The following is a 14,961-nucleotide window of genomic DNA, read 5'->3' on the forward strand; positions in this document are numbered from 1 at the left end:
ATTTCCGACTAAAAATAAGTTATGCATTCTCACTTACCGTACACACCCACTCCCCCTGTATGTAGTTGGTTGTTGTTGTTGTTGAGCAGTCGTTCTTCACTTCGTCATCAACACTGAAAATATTTGAATGTTTTGTGTTTATTTTATAATTAAAAATTCAAATTGAATGCAGATGATATTTACTTGCGACTCCTGAAGCAATTAAACAAACGTCTTTAAAACCCATGCATGGGAATACAGCTCAGAACTGACCCAAAATTACGAAAGGACGTTTACCCTCCAAACACTTGCATTTAAAGTCTTTTTCGACTACAATACTTTGTAATCAAGGTCAAAAACGTCTTTATGATGTCATAACAGTAAAGGCCCGTTTACACTACAGACGATTCCGTGTTTGTTTTATTGTGCGCGCGTGTTGAGTTGTGCTGAGTTGGGAACTATGACGTATATGCTGTGACGTAATGAGAATGACTTGCAGTTTTGTACCGCCCAGGTAAATACCACAGTTCTTGGAACGACACAGGAGAATCGCTCGTAAGATGCAATTATCGATATCGTGGTCTCACGCGAACGCATAATTCAAGTGTGTATAAATTCCGTAGTCTTGTGGTCTGAAATTATTCTGCATTGGGCTTTGGCCTAGTGTAGTTTCACCAATCTGTTCTACATTTTGGCGTGCTTGTAGGACCAAAAACGTCTGATTCCCACATATCTGTGTTGTGTCTTGGTGTATTCTGAATAAAACAAACTAACCCAAGTTTGGTTTATCTGGAGTCTGGAGTCAGAAGTCACGAAACAAATTTAATTGCAGCTGAACACGTAATCAACAAACAAAACAAACCCCAATTTCTACAGAACATTTCAGCACACATTGATGCGAAAGTGCAAGGCGACTGCTTCAAAGAAGAGGACATATATTATTTTGGTTTGTGGTTGTGTGATGTGACCGCGTTTGACATGTGAGCGATTGTTTTGAGTGCACGAAATGGCGCCGTAACTAAATTACAAAGCGGTGTGTGGAATGGCGTCTCAGCGGGATGCTGCTGTGGAAAACCATTGTCCTGGTTCAATTATACCATCTTTGTTTTCATTATCTGTAGTGCTACCTTGCGTCGTAAAAAAATATCTAAAACAGTAACTACCTTAAGTATGTAACACAGCTCATGCCTTAAGTATGTAACACAGTACATGCCTTTTGTTGAAGAATATGTACAGCCAATAGCAACAACTTCAATTTGTACCTATAATAACGCTGGCGGGGCAGAGAAATGCAAGGCAAGAGTCCTTAAAAATTATCAATGTAACTTGTCACTTGCACTTGTCGGTTTCGTGTTCGATTATTCCAGTCGTGTAAACACCGTGTGTGCCAGACTGTGCTGTGCCGTGCCAAACTGTGTTCGTGTGTTAACGGGCCTTTAGGAATGGGTATTTTTCCTGCAGCGGCGAAACACATCCTTAACACCTGCATTAGTTTACGAGTCGTGCCAATGAAAACAAGTCATGTAGTATTTACAGACACATCTTACACTATTGCAAGTCATAGATTCCTAGTTACGCAATGGATGTCAGTGGTTTCAATCTAAAGAATAAACTAAGCTTTATCACTTACTAATGAAATTTGCCACAATCTTTGGTTTTCCCACTTTGACAAAAACATTCATCACTTTTATCGGGACAGTCGGTGACGTCATCACACACATTTGACCTTGAGATGATCTTAGGGTCATTTGTACATTGGAAACATGAACGATGATTAAATGTCTGAGAACTTCGAATGTCTCTGCAAATGAAGTCCATTCTTTTTGAATAAGAACTGATGATGCTTTTAGCGAAACATGTTTTCTTTACAATAAACTGCGTTTGACACGAGGTTATTTATATTGTAACATTACAAGTCCATTCTGTCTTATCTTAACCGGAAGATACTTTCAACCAATCACAACATTTCATCAGTACCTGGCGTCTCCATTCTCCGAGGTGTAACACAAATCAGATTTATCATCACAATCGGCAATGCCGTCCCATAGAAACATTTGCGGAAGATTGCAATTCCTGCCATTCCGAACACATTTGAATCCATGTCCATTATTCCAGTGTTGGAAAGCTGGGCAGTCATTGCAAGGATCGCCATCACAAACAGTCGAACGTTTCCAACACGCTGAATTCGGACACTGGAAGTGGGAGGGGCAGAGGTGCTCACATGGGGAATTCCCCAAACAATGAGCGAGCTTGTCGCAGATTTCATTTTTTGAGTTACAGGAAATGTTGGTTTGATCCAATGTGTTGTAACAGACTCCATAATTGTCGAAACAATCACAACGTGGTTTTGAACTAAATAAACATGATAGTTTATTTGCATCAACGAAATAAAAGGTCTTTTCAAACCTACACAAAATTCACTTTCTTGTTCTTAATGCATTGGTCATGGAATTTTCCAAAACAACCGCATTCATCACTCATATCAGGACAATCTATGACGTCATTACAAACACTTGACCTTGAGATGATCATTGAGTCATTTTTACATTGGAAACACAATCCTTTTTTCATGGATGAAGAATAACGAATATCTCTGCAATCAGAAACTTGTTTACAGAAACAACATTTTACCATAAGCAAAGCAGTTATCGCCGTTCTTTTTAACATTTATAGCCATAAAACCACTAAGCTCATTGGACTAAAACTATATTCGTCTTTGCAAATATTTCAGTTTTTTCTGTTTTCACATGGAGCACAGAGGAAGAGGTTAGTATGGAGCAGTGCTGAAAATTACGCATATACAAAACACAATCAAAAACGAAATACCTGACATCTCCATTCTCCGAGGTGTAACACAAATCAGATTTATCATCACAATCAGCAATGCCGTCCCATAGAAACATCTGCGGAAGATTGCAATTCCTGCCATTCCGAAGACATTTGAATCCATGTCCATTATTCCAGTGTTGGAAAGCTGGGCAGTCATTGCAAGGATCGCCATCACAAACAGTCGAACGGGACTGGAAGTGGGTGGGGCAGATGTCACACAGCGTTTTCCCAACACATTGGATTATTCCTTTGCAAAACTCCTTCACTCTTAGGGCGCATACTTTGTTTGCATTGAAGTTGAAGTCCAACTTGTTGTCGCAACTGTAACAAAAGTAATGTATTACGTCATATATCAATAGTTTCGGGAGATTTGTGTTTGTAAATGTTAAACATGAAAAGTCGTCATGGCTGATAATCTGTTAATGCTGGGTTTGGTTTTAAATAAACTCTTAATGCCAACTAGTCATGCACGATGGTGTATGCAGATGTGTGAATAACAATACACCATCTACGATTTTACAATAATTTTGCGTAACATCTGCTGAAAAAAACTAATAGAAAGCAAATTAGAGCCAATATTATAAGTTCTGTGAGCTGTAAATTGTTCACCACTGTTTCGTACTATAAGGTCTCATCAGTGCAACTTTGGTGCGATTGTAAACCGACCATCGGGCAGGCAAATCATTCTACTTTGTGGTGACTATACAGCCACCGTCATCCGTTGGGCACCAAACTAGGTGCATCCATGCGGAGGAAACAAGGTGGAAGAAAACAATTGGAATCAGGTAATTATTCGTGTCTAGAACTCTGCCAAGCAATAGCAAATTTATCAAGTTCCTCGCGAAGTAGTAAAATTTTCCATTTTTCGTGTAACTTTTCCGCTTTCTCGTTTAATGATCTGTTCTGATACACTTACTGATTCCACTCTGTCCAAAGCCAGTCCAGACCTTGTCTGTGCTGCTGTTGTTTTGGAGGAGAGTTGAGATGCCAGTGGCCAGCCCGTGCGCTATTTGAGTCGTACAAGAAACTGCGTAATCAACTCCATGAAGGTAGTTTTCCACCTTAGTGTTTCGGTAGGTGGTGTGAAAGAGGCTGAACCGTTTGCAACGGACGACAACCATGACGTTGAAGACCGCTTTAACCCTCAGCTATAAAAACTTTTTCAACTGATGAAAGAACTTAAGATGACCGTAATGTGCACTGTGGCAAGAAATTGGAGATAATACACCTTTCCTTAATGCGTCCTGGTCGATGTCAAACATTTTATAAATATAAATTAATCAACCTTCTCTCCACCCCATTCTTACATCCGCAAAACCTAATCCTGTACCATTATTTAATTTGTTTTTTTGCTTTTTACGTTTAACATAACTTCCTCTTTCTGGCGTGTTTTTCCCATCCTCTCTACTCCCACATATTTCTTTCCATTTAATATTATGTAACATGTATTTTCCGTTTTTTGCCATCGTTTATATTATTTCCGTTTAGATTGCTTTGTGTAAATTTTTGTATGATATTCGTGGTGGCGGATTAGTTTCCCTCATAAAAAAAAATGAAAAGAAACAGTGGCCATCTGTCTGCAGCTCACAGAATTCATATTATTGGCTCCACTTCGCTTGTATGCAAGTTAAGCAAATCATTCCAAAATTATCAACAAGAAAAGTTTTACAAATTTGCCATCAATCCAAACAACCATTTCACGTTTCTGGTTTTACTCCCACCATTGAAAACTTCTTTTTTACCACGACGGGATTCGAACCCAGGATATCCCGGCCACGATCAGACTTTCTCCTTGGTATCGAGGGGTGGCCAACTTGTCAGCGAAAGCAATCAAGCTTCTGAATAAGCGACTCACATGCGACGGGAATATTTAAAAGGTGGTCGAATTTTGGGGAAGTTTCCTGTATATTTTCGCAGAACCATGTTTGCTGCTTGAGTTCGAGTTGGGCAGAAAACCTACGTGGGTTTCTGCGACGTCGCATTTAAGGTAGTTTGCGTAGTTGTGTTGGATTACCGAAGAAATAAAGTGCGCATTTCACAAACAAAAGCTTTTACGTCGGTACGTGCGCCAGGTACTGAATTTACAAGAAAGTAAATCAGAATAACATTAAATACGTGCCCGTTGTAAGTGGGTACACACTTTTCGTGCGCTATAATAGTCAATTACTCAACAAAAGGTTTTAGAAGTAAATGCGTTGTGATTGTAACGTATTTATACCACCTACAATATCAAAAATATTTTAACTTTTGCGCCAAAAATGTTTCACTGAGGAAACTAGTAATAAAGGCACAGAATGTTGCTTCTTTGTATTGACGAAAAATACCACATGTGAGGTAATAATGCCACGTGTTACGTAACAATGTGCCACGTGTTTGGTAACAATGCTCAATTTAAAAACAATGTGTTAAACTGGCGAACATGAAACTTTTAGTTTTCTCGGTAAATTATGCAAAAAGATTGACGATTACGTTTATTTAAAATTTTGTAAAGTCAACGCAAACTGTGATGCGATCGACGTGTTGGCCACCCCTGATATAAAACTTTTCTTATCTTAGATTAACTCTTTGCGCCACCCAATGGCCACTTTTTACCTCAACAACATTATTGTTGCGTGTGAGTGTTTCGCAATCAATAATTTCCTTGAAATATTAAAGTAAAAACACTTTTCAGCGCGTTGAGTTTTGAAATTCTTTTATTTGACCCGACTGTAATATAAACTGTTCAAAATTGGTTATTTGAAACATATTTAAGTGCTTTCACCTCATGTAAGGACTGGTGAGGTTTTCGGGATAAGTGGGAAAGTTGGCCGGTTTCTCATCACTTCCGTCCCTGCAATCGGGACCATCAGGATAACCATCACAAAACCACGCAGCCTCCACCTCCCTCCCATCATCGCAAGTGAACCCTGCACAAAACACATGAACGTAAATCGATTTGAAATCCATCAAAATCTGTAAAACTAACCAATATATAAAATTAATTGAGAGTTTATGATTTGTAACAAAATACTTACTATCGCCAAATTTATACCGTGCTGAAGCAATTGTGATGAAGGAGAGCAGGATTCCAACCACCTTCAACCAATACCTGATAAAACACCAAGAGTTTATATGTTGCAATGATATATTTCTCTAATTCAGGGGAATGACGTCATCATTGATTTTAGTGGACTTTTACAAACTTTATGTCCAAGAAACACTGCAAGGTTATTTAAGTTAACTGGTAACCCCCAAATGGCTTTTATATAAACTTTTTTCTGTTTGTCTTTATTCTTATCCGCTTGTTGCTCAAACGCTTACAATAAATATTCAGTAGTTTTCGCCAAAACTCACTGAACCATTCATATTTTTTTATGAAACTTACAATTAAAAAAATTTTTATTGTCATTTTTGGCAAAACATAAGTTTAATCATCACACTGGTTCAACCATATGTCTGATATAAATACTTTTAACCACGTTTAGTTTACTCCAGCACATAAAAAGGCCCGGCAAATATTATAAGCAACCGTTTATAACCAGATGTCAGATTGTGACCTGGTATAATTTTTTGCGCGATATGAACGGACCAAAATTTCGTCCCGCACTCACAGTGCGACTGGTTAAGCGTGAGACACCGGGCAAGTTTATGAGACAAATTGATTATTCACTTTGATTCACGTACTAGGCCAAGTTTAACCTCAACAAACCTTGGTCCCAGCCATGATAAGACTTTGCAGAGAAATAACAACATTAAATAGTTAAAAATATCCGCGCTTGGTTTGTCCCAGGAGAATATTTATTTTCATTATTATCGCGCAAGATGTAGGCTTATTTATGGTTTCTCCGAGAAAAACGTGGCTATTTATTAACTTGGAGATAATTTAAATAACTTACAAACCTTGCTCCCATTTTTGGTCTGCGGTCAACACGATTGATCCCGCCCTGATCCGTCTTAAATCCACCCTCTGATCAACCAACGACTTCTGCAAAGCCAACGACAATATGATATAAGGTTTGTTGACATAGATTTATTGCAGCCAAACTACCCATACCTGTATAAGATTGAAAAGTTTGTTTGCAAATAAGCTGGCCTAAATCACAGCAAAATATCCTAACTCTGTAACAACAATATTTGCAGACGTTTTATAGAAACGGAAATCAAAATGAATATATTTATTTCACTGAAGAGAGAAGCCTAGTTTCCATTTAAGCAACCTTTCTACTTCCTATAGGTTTAAATCCGCACACCATAAGCGGCAATTAAACACATCCACATATTGCCGCACTAATATATGGATTTTACGCATTCTTCCTTTATATTCTGACATTTAAAACTGACAGTTTCTAATCCACTGCCTTTCACACGTCTCAAAGACATCCTGTGAAACAAACGTCATTGTGTGAAATTAAAAAATCCAAATTATGACAAACGTTGAAAAGGATTTCCTCGATTCATGCAGTCTACCATTGCACTCGCTTGTTCCAGGGTTGTGATACTGATGTGTTGAGAAGCACGCAAGCACCATTTGTGTTCCTACAAACACTTCGTGAAGATTAGTAATAAGAACAATACCTATCATAATTAACTGGCTCCTATACGCCAATTCCTTGCAGAAAAACCTGCACTTCTTCTGGAAAAACCTGCACCGCTTCTAATGAAATTCAAACTTAAATATCCTTGAGGTTGGCTGTCAAACTAACCGTTGGCTGTTCAATGAAACACGTGTACCAAGGTGGCCTAACAGGAATTTCTTACGTTTAGCGAACGATGCAAAAGTACTGCTCGGAAAGACAATTTAACTTATCCTATGTGCATTTGGCCCGACAGCGTTGTGTGTTAAGCTTCGTTCCATTACCCACCCATTGAACAGGGTTGACTAATAGAATGTATGCATTCATTTTGGTCTTTGTGTGACTGAATTCTGTATTATTACATATATTTATTCTATGTTATAAACTTGGATCATCAACACAGGCTGAACACGAGCCAATGCAAACTATTTGACATCTGTAGAATTCCTCCCGTCCCAGGGAAAACAAAACGTGGATGTGCAAAATGAATGTGTTTACACAATATAATATCCGAACCGCTACAAACCTTACCCCTTTTTGCTCCGGTGTTATGACATTTAATATACTAAGACGAAACAAGCAATAACTTAAAACATGTGTGTTTTTTCCAACTTTGATTTTTCCAACCAAGATAATATTACAAAAGTTAATAAAGAGTATTCACTGGATAGGCGAATTGGTTTGTGGTGGCGCGGATTAAAAGTTAATGTTGTAAAATAACTGTGTTGATTTCGTAACATGCATCGTATAAAGTTAAAGAATATGGGCAGTGTATAATTTCAACGTTGGGGAAGATCTTACCTTGCTTCCCGCAGATTTTTATTTTAACGCTCAGTGTTCCTCTTCAACAGCGTGACAATGACTTCCTGCTCAGCATTGAAATATTTCCACAATCATTACGTTGCAACCATGGTTGCAAGTTGATTGACAGCTTCTTGCTCTGCGCTTCTTGCGTGTCAATAAATTATTGAATTATTATAAATTATTAACACGTTGTCTTGGAATTGTTATTTATTCGCATACATCGAACGGGTAAACACAGCCTTATTACCGACCAGTCATCGACATGTTGGGTGTATATTGCCCACATCCTAACAAACGAACAGAAGGTAATCAACAAAGATATGCTTGCATTTTTGGCTCTTGTGGGACTGAACTTGGGGCTAGAATTCTTGTTTATTTCCCTGCGGTTTAAACTTGGATTTTGCCGCGACAATTAGACTTATTCCGTAAATGGTTTCATGGATCCATGATATTTTCTGTTTCATATTTGTTGTTCATTGGCGTAGTTAACGTGCAAATTAAAACTGGTTTCATTTGTCAGCTTTTCGTGATGATTTCATTATTCACTTACATGACTTGATTCACTTACACGATTCAGTTAATCGTGCAGGATATTGTGTATATTTGACTAAATAAATCGCTTTCAATATCAATGGACATATGTTTAACTCAACGCACGCTGATAAACAGCATCCAAATTATTTGACGGCGATCGAATGTATGCCATATTTTGCACCCATTTTACTGCTCACGCTTGAAAAACGTCCTGGCATAAAAACGTCGTTGTGTCAAACGAATGCATATATGTGGAAGCGACATAGGAGTTCACTGCGCTGGTGAACGAACATGAATATTGAACACGCCCGGTTTCTGACTACAAATACTAAGTTGATTTTTACTTTGCAAATGGATGCAAAGTCTGACAAATCAGCCATTGCAAAAAAGGTGCAGACCTTACAGGTCGTAACAGTGTGTACACCTGTCTGCAGCTCTCAAAACAGTGTAATTCGATAGCATTGGCCTATACGCTATTTCACTCACAGTTCGCCAAGTATCAACACAAATTACACTGAGCAGCACTATGTCTGGGTGCAAATTGACTTGCTCAAATGCATTTACAAATGCAAATGCGTTTATAATGTTATTATCGCAAGTAACAAGCAGGCCTAGACGGAATGTAGTGGGATTATTTTATTTCTAAAAGGAATTTTTGAAACATGAAAACCAAACGGAAGGCATGAGTTGTTGCTGCCTTTCAGATGAATAATACGTTTCAAGTTTATTAATGTTTCAAAGCAGTGTTCTTGATGTAAACACTTAAAAAACTTGGGCGTAAGGCATAGGAATGTTACTAAAGGGAGGCGTGATAGAAATTTGTACAGAACTTATTAATGTAGAGCAAATATTGCCGTACATTTTGCCATTTATGTTTTGTGATCGAACAACTCCTGGGTTTCCATCAAAAAACAGCAATCTGTGAAGCAAACTTCGGTAAAAACTGACATACGGTGATCTCTAAATTTTTCATAATATATTAACAGACGATCATTTTTTAAATATTCAACAACAACTGCCGCCAAACCGCGGCAAAATGTCGAATCTGACAAAGAACAATTGCTTGAAATGCAGACGTCATAATTAGTCTTGTTTCATTCACGATTGTACTCCAATACATACTGTAACCACGTACACTGCGCTGGAACAAACAAAGATCCCCGACATGAGGGTTTCGCACTTCACCAAAACTCACACTTTGAACGGACATTCAAAGATTTGGAAGGCGCAGGGGTCAAATTGATCTAAAGTCAGTGGTTCCCTGCCTATGATACGCGAAAGACATCCAGGCGGAACAGGAAAACATTTAACGAATATGTTTGGCGCTAACAATTTAGCTTGTAGGCTGCATTTAACGTTTGAAAAGATTTAGAAATCATGAACTCTTCCACGACAAAAAGGTTTAAAGATGACACTTTCCTCAATTGTGACTGTGCAGGATTTTGTAATGGTACGCGATATAACACAGGTTGGAACCACTGGTCTAAGCGGTCGAATATACAAAGGACCTGTCGGCTTACATTGCTATGAACAAACAACCAGTGACACGAACTAGTGCACATTTGCCAGTTTTCGTTTCGAACGACAAGAACGATATGAAAATTACAAATTTTAAACCGAGTCAAAAGTTAAAGCATGGAAATCAAACATTAAATAGATTCGCTAAATCCAAACTCTGTGCCTTACCACAGCTGACTTCAAATTTATTGGAGAGTTTTAGAAACGAAACAAAAATCTGAGGACAATTTACATGGTTTTATTCAACAAAGCGCGTTTCTTCATCAAAAGAGATTTTTTCGCTGGTTTCTTGCAAGTTTTAGCAGAAGTTTCGCGTTTTCTCTTTAGTTTGAGTGTGGCATGGTCCGCCTTGTGATTGGCTGCTTTACCGCCAGCACCTCCCTGATTGGTTGAACTGGTGTCGTTTAGCGCCGCCTCTTTTTGACTGTTGTTGGTCGGCGATTCGCCTCGGCCTTTCCCATTGGATGATTCGTCACGGTCTGATAAGCGCACTGATCGCTTTTTGATCTTTGCCGACCCTAGGTGGAGTTTTCAATTGAATTTTTTTTTGACCACACCTGGATTCGAACCCAGGATGTCCAGCCCACAAATCCCGATCAGGTTTCTTCTAGGTATATGGTCGGACCAATGCTGCCAATCGGCCACCCTTTCATCACCGTCCAAATCCACCACCATCTCTGTACAGACGTCTAGCGGTTTGGAAACTTATTTGGTGATAGTTGATTCCGCTGCAACATAAATAAAACCATTGCTTTAGTTGTTAACTTCAAATGCATTTGGTGCATGTAAAATTTCACTGAAAAACATAAAGCAGAAGAAATGAACAGTCATATGTGAACTTTCATGCTTACCACAGGTTAGTGGTAAGAGTACATCGCCCAAATCTTTTTGGTTCGCCTGTACTCCAAGGTAAAGTTCCAATACGTGATCCATCCCTCCACTGGAAGCTGTTTGTTTCCGAAACTCGTGTTGCTTTGATGTAGAATGAGAATTGAAACCCTGAACGTTGTTTATCAAAATATTACTGAGCCGATCAACCACAAGAAATTTTCGCTTCATTAAGGAGTTTCAAATTAAAAATAAGTTTGGCTGTAAAGTAACCATTGGTGGTGATGATTTTTGCTCACAATTGCTCACAACTTGTACACAAAAATTATCTATTTTGAAACATCAGTGACTGCGGTATTAAAATTTTCTGATCTTTACTCAAACACATGCAAAAAACAACTAACATACAAGGAATTTTATGAAACCAAAAGTAAAACTTTTCCTTAACAAAGAATAGTTAATGATCATCGCATTACCTGTTACTGTCCCAAGCTTTTCCACCAGGAAGTTAAATATGTTTGTTGTTTTTATATTAGCGAGATGTGCATTGTGTTTACTACATGCAGTTTCAGCTTCTGTGTATGAATTAACTCGAGGTCTGATCAAATATTCGTGGAAGTCATCCAACTTGTACCAAGTTTGTCCAAAAACAACAGGTAGAAGATTTACAAATAATATAACAAGCAATCTCATTGCTGGTTGTATTGCCGGTCTAATTTAATTACATAAACGTTTTAAGCTTCGCTATAACCACTGGGATAAAGTTGCATAGAATACTTTTTTTTCCTCACTTCATTAAATGTTTTTCCGGTCCTGCAATCATTCCTAATAAAATGATAGAACGGCGCACCCGAAAGATGTTGACGTTTTTATGAGATGAATCCGCTCACGTTATAAGCTTATTCGTTTATATCACTGCTGCACAGTGGTATATGCGGTAACAAATTTCCACCAGTAAGTTTGCAACGCCCCCAAGAACAACAAATCGACGCGTCATATGGAAACTCCGCAAGGAAATTACCAAAATATCTGTAAGTCAGCAAACCTTTTCGGTGTTCGACCGATGTAGAAGGAAGAAAACGTACAATGAACAAATCCTGCTTTCACAACCACCATAAAATGTTACAGCGTGTTTTGCGTTCAAATTTACGTTAACAAGTTCAAGAGAATTCAGTGATATTTTAACAGTACGCAGTATTTTAACACCACCACTGTAAATCTCTTCCGACATCAGAACATCTGGTTATAAGAGCTATGCTACTGTATAGTGCAGCTACCTGGTTAACACATCTTCTTCTATTGTTATGAGATGTCATATTGCAAGTGATAACGCACGGACTAATGATCACGCAAGCAGTGGGTTGAACAGGTGGGACATGTTTGGTGGGAAATTGACATCATCCTAAAATAACATTGTGACACCAACACACAATTACGCCTCTAGCTTGAAAACTGTCAGAAAGTTTGGGCGATCTAGTTATGTTGCTCAATTACATACGAACACTTGATGGAGGAGAGGATAATCCACGTTATGTTTTACCTCCACATTAAACAATTCTTACTTGTTTTGTGATGTCATAATTAATAGATGCATGAGTTGCTAGTGTCGGGATACTCCCCGACTAAGTGACCGTGGGGTACGACTACGTCTCAGGCCTCGCACCCAAGGGATCTCGATGGCAACTCGGCCTCGTAGGCAACTTGCCTTGTCTATCTTAAGGTTACTGTTGGAGTTAAATAACTCCTTTACACAAGTCTGTGCGTCTTCTAAATAGTCTAACTCCCGACTAAACACATACATCCACCAAGCTTTAAACCAGTTGTTACTAAATCCGTTCAAGATCCTAACACGGCAAAAGCTATATAGCTCGATTAGCCAAGTGCCCTACATAGGTTATTTATGTTTGGGTTGACTTTGTTTTTCGATTAACTAAAAGTAGTTGCCTATATGGCTTCAATAATTTAAGGCTCTTCTGGCAAAAAAACATGTTTGGACGACGTTTCGGTCGTTATTCAACAGACCTTCATCAGGACAAGCGAAGTGAAATACAACGCCAACACGGCGATAAATAGCAACGCGTGACAAAAAAGGCGAAAAAGCGCGAAAAAAGCAAGAAAAAAGCTGAAAAACGGGGAGGGGAGCACAAAGAATTAAAAATGCGCGCCAACAAGGAATGAGATATCGGGGTCTAAAGCACAGTTCCATGTGGTACGCAGGACCATCAGGTTTAATCAGGGGACGTGTCGCGCAGACTGTTTATCAAATGCCGATAAACGGGTGGAAAAAAGGTTTCCCTTTTGTCATTAAGTGCAGATTCATGTCCATTTATATGCACAGACTCCAATGAACATTCTCTTGTACCTATCATTTTCCCTGTCCAGAATTATTGTATCTTTAAAATTGACCATGTGCCCTGTTTCTGCTACATGTTACGACAGTGCCGTCCCTGTAACCTTCTTGGGCTTGACATCCCGCTGATGCTCCTTTAATCTTGTCCGTAAGACGCGACCCGTCTCGCCAATGTACACCTTCTCACATTTTCAACAGTGGATGCGGTATATCACACCCCTAGCATCTAGCGCACCTCCAGTGCGATCTTTGGGATACGAGACCAAGGAGCGTAATGTGACTAAACGACGCTCGAACACCAGGATGGAAAAGTCCTCCAGCAGTCTCTTCAAGGTCTCCGAAAGTCCTGGAAAATATGGAAGAACAACCACACCCGCGGAGGGACTTTTGTCGCATTTAGGCAGGGATGCATGGTTTCGTCGCAGAAAGGAGCTTGGGTAACCATTCCTTAACAGAGCATCCCGCACACTACCCACCCCTTGTTCTCGGTTATTTTTCTCTGTAACAAGATTCTCCGCTCTAGTGTATAGTGCACGCACTACAGCCCACTTGTGGGATATAGGGTGCGCTGACCGGAAGGATAGATACCTGTCAGAATGCGTCGGTTTTCGGTAAACACTCGTGCGGAGCGACCCACGGTTTTCCCTTTGAACAGCAACATCTAAACACGATAAAATCCCACCATGCTCAACCTCCATGGTGAACTTAACGCTCGCTTCGATCGAGTTGAGGTTCTCAAGCAGCGATTCCACGTAGTCGCGATGCACAACCACAAAGGTATCATCCACGTAACGTCGCCAAAAGCGTGGGGGACTCGAAAACGTTGACAACGCTCTTTGCTCCACGGATTCTATTACTATGTTGGCGACCACAACTGAAAGCGGAGACCCCATGACTGTACCAAAAATTTGCTTATAAAATTCACCTCTCAATGACAGATAGGTGGCGTCCAGGCAGAGTTGAATGCATTCCACGATCTCTGGTAGTGGCCACGAACAACTTGCCTCCAATGCCTCATCTCTCTGCAGTCTTTCTGCCGCCACTTCCACTGCCAACTTCACCGGTACGTTTGTGAAGAGAGAGACGACATCAAATGATACCATTACCTCCTCCTGGTCCTCGCTCAATTCTTTATTCTGTGCTGCAAAATCGGTAGAATTCCGGACGGTATCATCCGTTGCACCCACAAGGGGGGGACAAAATACGGGCCACATGTTTAGCAAGATTATACGTTGGAGTTCCTACGAACGACACAATAGGCCTAAGTGGAACCCCAGGTTTATGAATCTTTGGAAGACCATAAAGACACGGCTTCCGCCCATCCGTGCTATGCAACTCGAAAAATTCCCTCACTGATAACACTTGCTTGTCCCTGTGTAAGCGACCAACCATTGCATTAACCTTTTGTTGAACAATGTGACCGGGATCCCTCTTCACCTTGCGGTAGGTTTTTTCGTCCACCAACATTAACTTAAGCTTGTTCTCGTTATCCCATCTATTCATAACCACCGTCACATTTCCTTTGTCCGCGGGGAGTATTACAATGTCATTATTATATACGTATCT

The 14,961-nt window shown here is 39.6% G+C and overlaps 2 protein-coding genes across 2 annotated transcripts in view; both read right to left on the reverse strand.

Annotated features, from left to right (window-relative positions):
• The window catches only part of LOC145909732 (uncharacterized), a 247,822-nt gene extending 241,107 nt beyond the window's left edge, over nt 1-6,715 (reverse strand). Inside the window, exons 1-3 of the mRNA XM_082997086.1 lie at nt 6,688-6,715; nt 5,823-5,896; nt 5,570-5,714 (exon numbers count right to left, since the gene is read on the reverse strand). Coding sequence (XP_082853212.1) covers nt 5,570-5,714; nt 5,823-5,896; nt 6,688-6,698 — 230 coding nt within the window. The 5' untranslated portion in view covers nt 6,699-6,715. The remainder of the gene's footprint in view (nt 1-5,569; nt 5,715-5,822; nt 5,897-6,687) is intronic.
• Nucleotides 6,716-13,586: 6,871 nt separating this feature from the next.
• On the reverse strand, nt 13,587-14,609 carry LOC145909733 (uncharacterized). Its single transcript, XM_082997087.1, has one exon. It carries the CDS (start codon nt 14,607-14,609, stop codon nt 13,587-13,589), a length of 1,023 nt encoding a protein of 340 aa, XP_082853213.1.
• Between the last annotated feature and the right edge of the window lie 352 nt (nt 14,610-14,961).

Source organism: Ascidia mentula, chromosome 7 (assembly GCF_947561715.1).
Source record: "Ascidia mentula chromosome 7, kaAscMent1.1, whole genome shotgun sequence".
Lineage (NCBI taxonomy): Eukaryota > Metazoa > Chordata > Ascidiacea > Phlebobranchia > Ascidiidae > Ascidia > Ascidia mentula.

What these genes read in the sequence shown, in the direction of transcription:
- LOC145909733 (XM_082997087.1), bottom strand. Translation starts at nt 14,609, where the DNA reads ATGTGGCCCGTATTTTGTCCCCCCCTTGTGGGTGCAACGGATGATACC.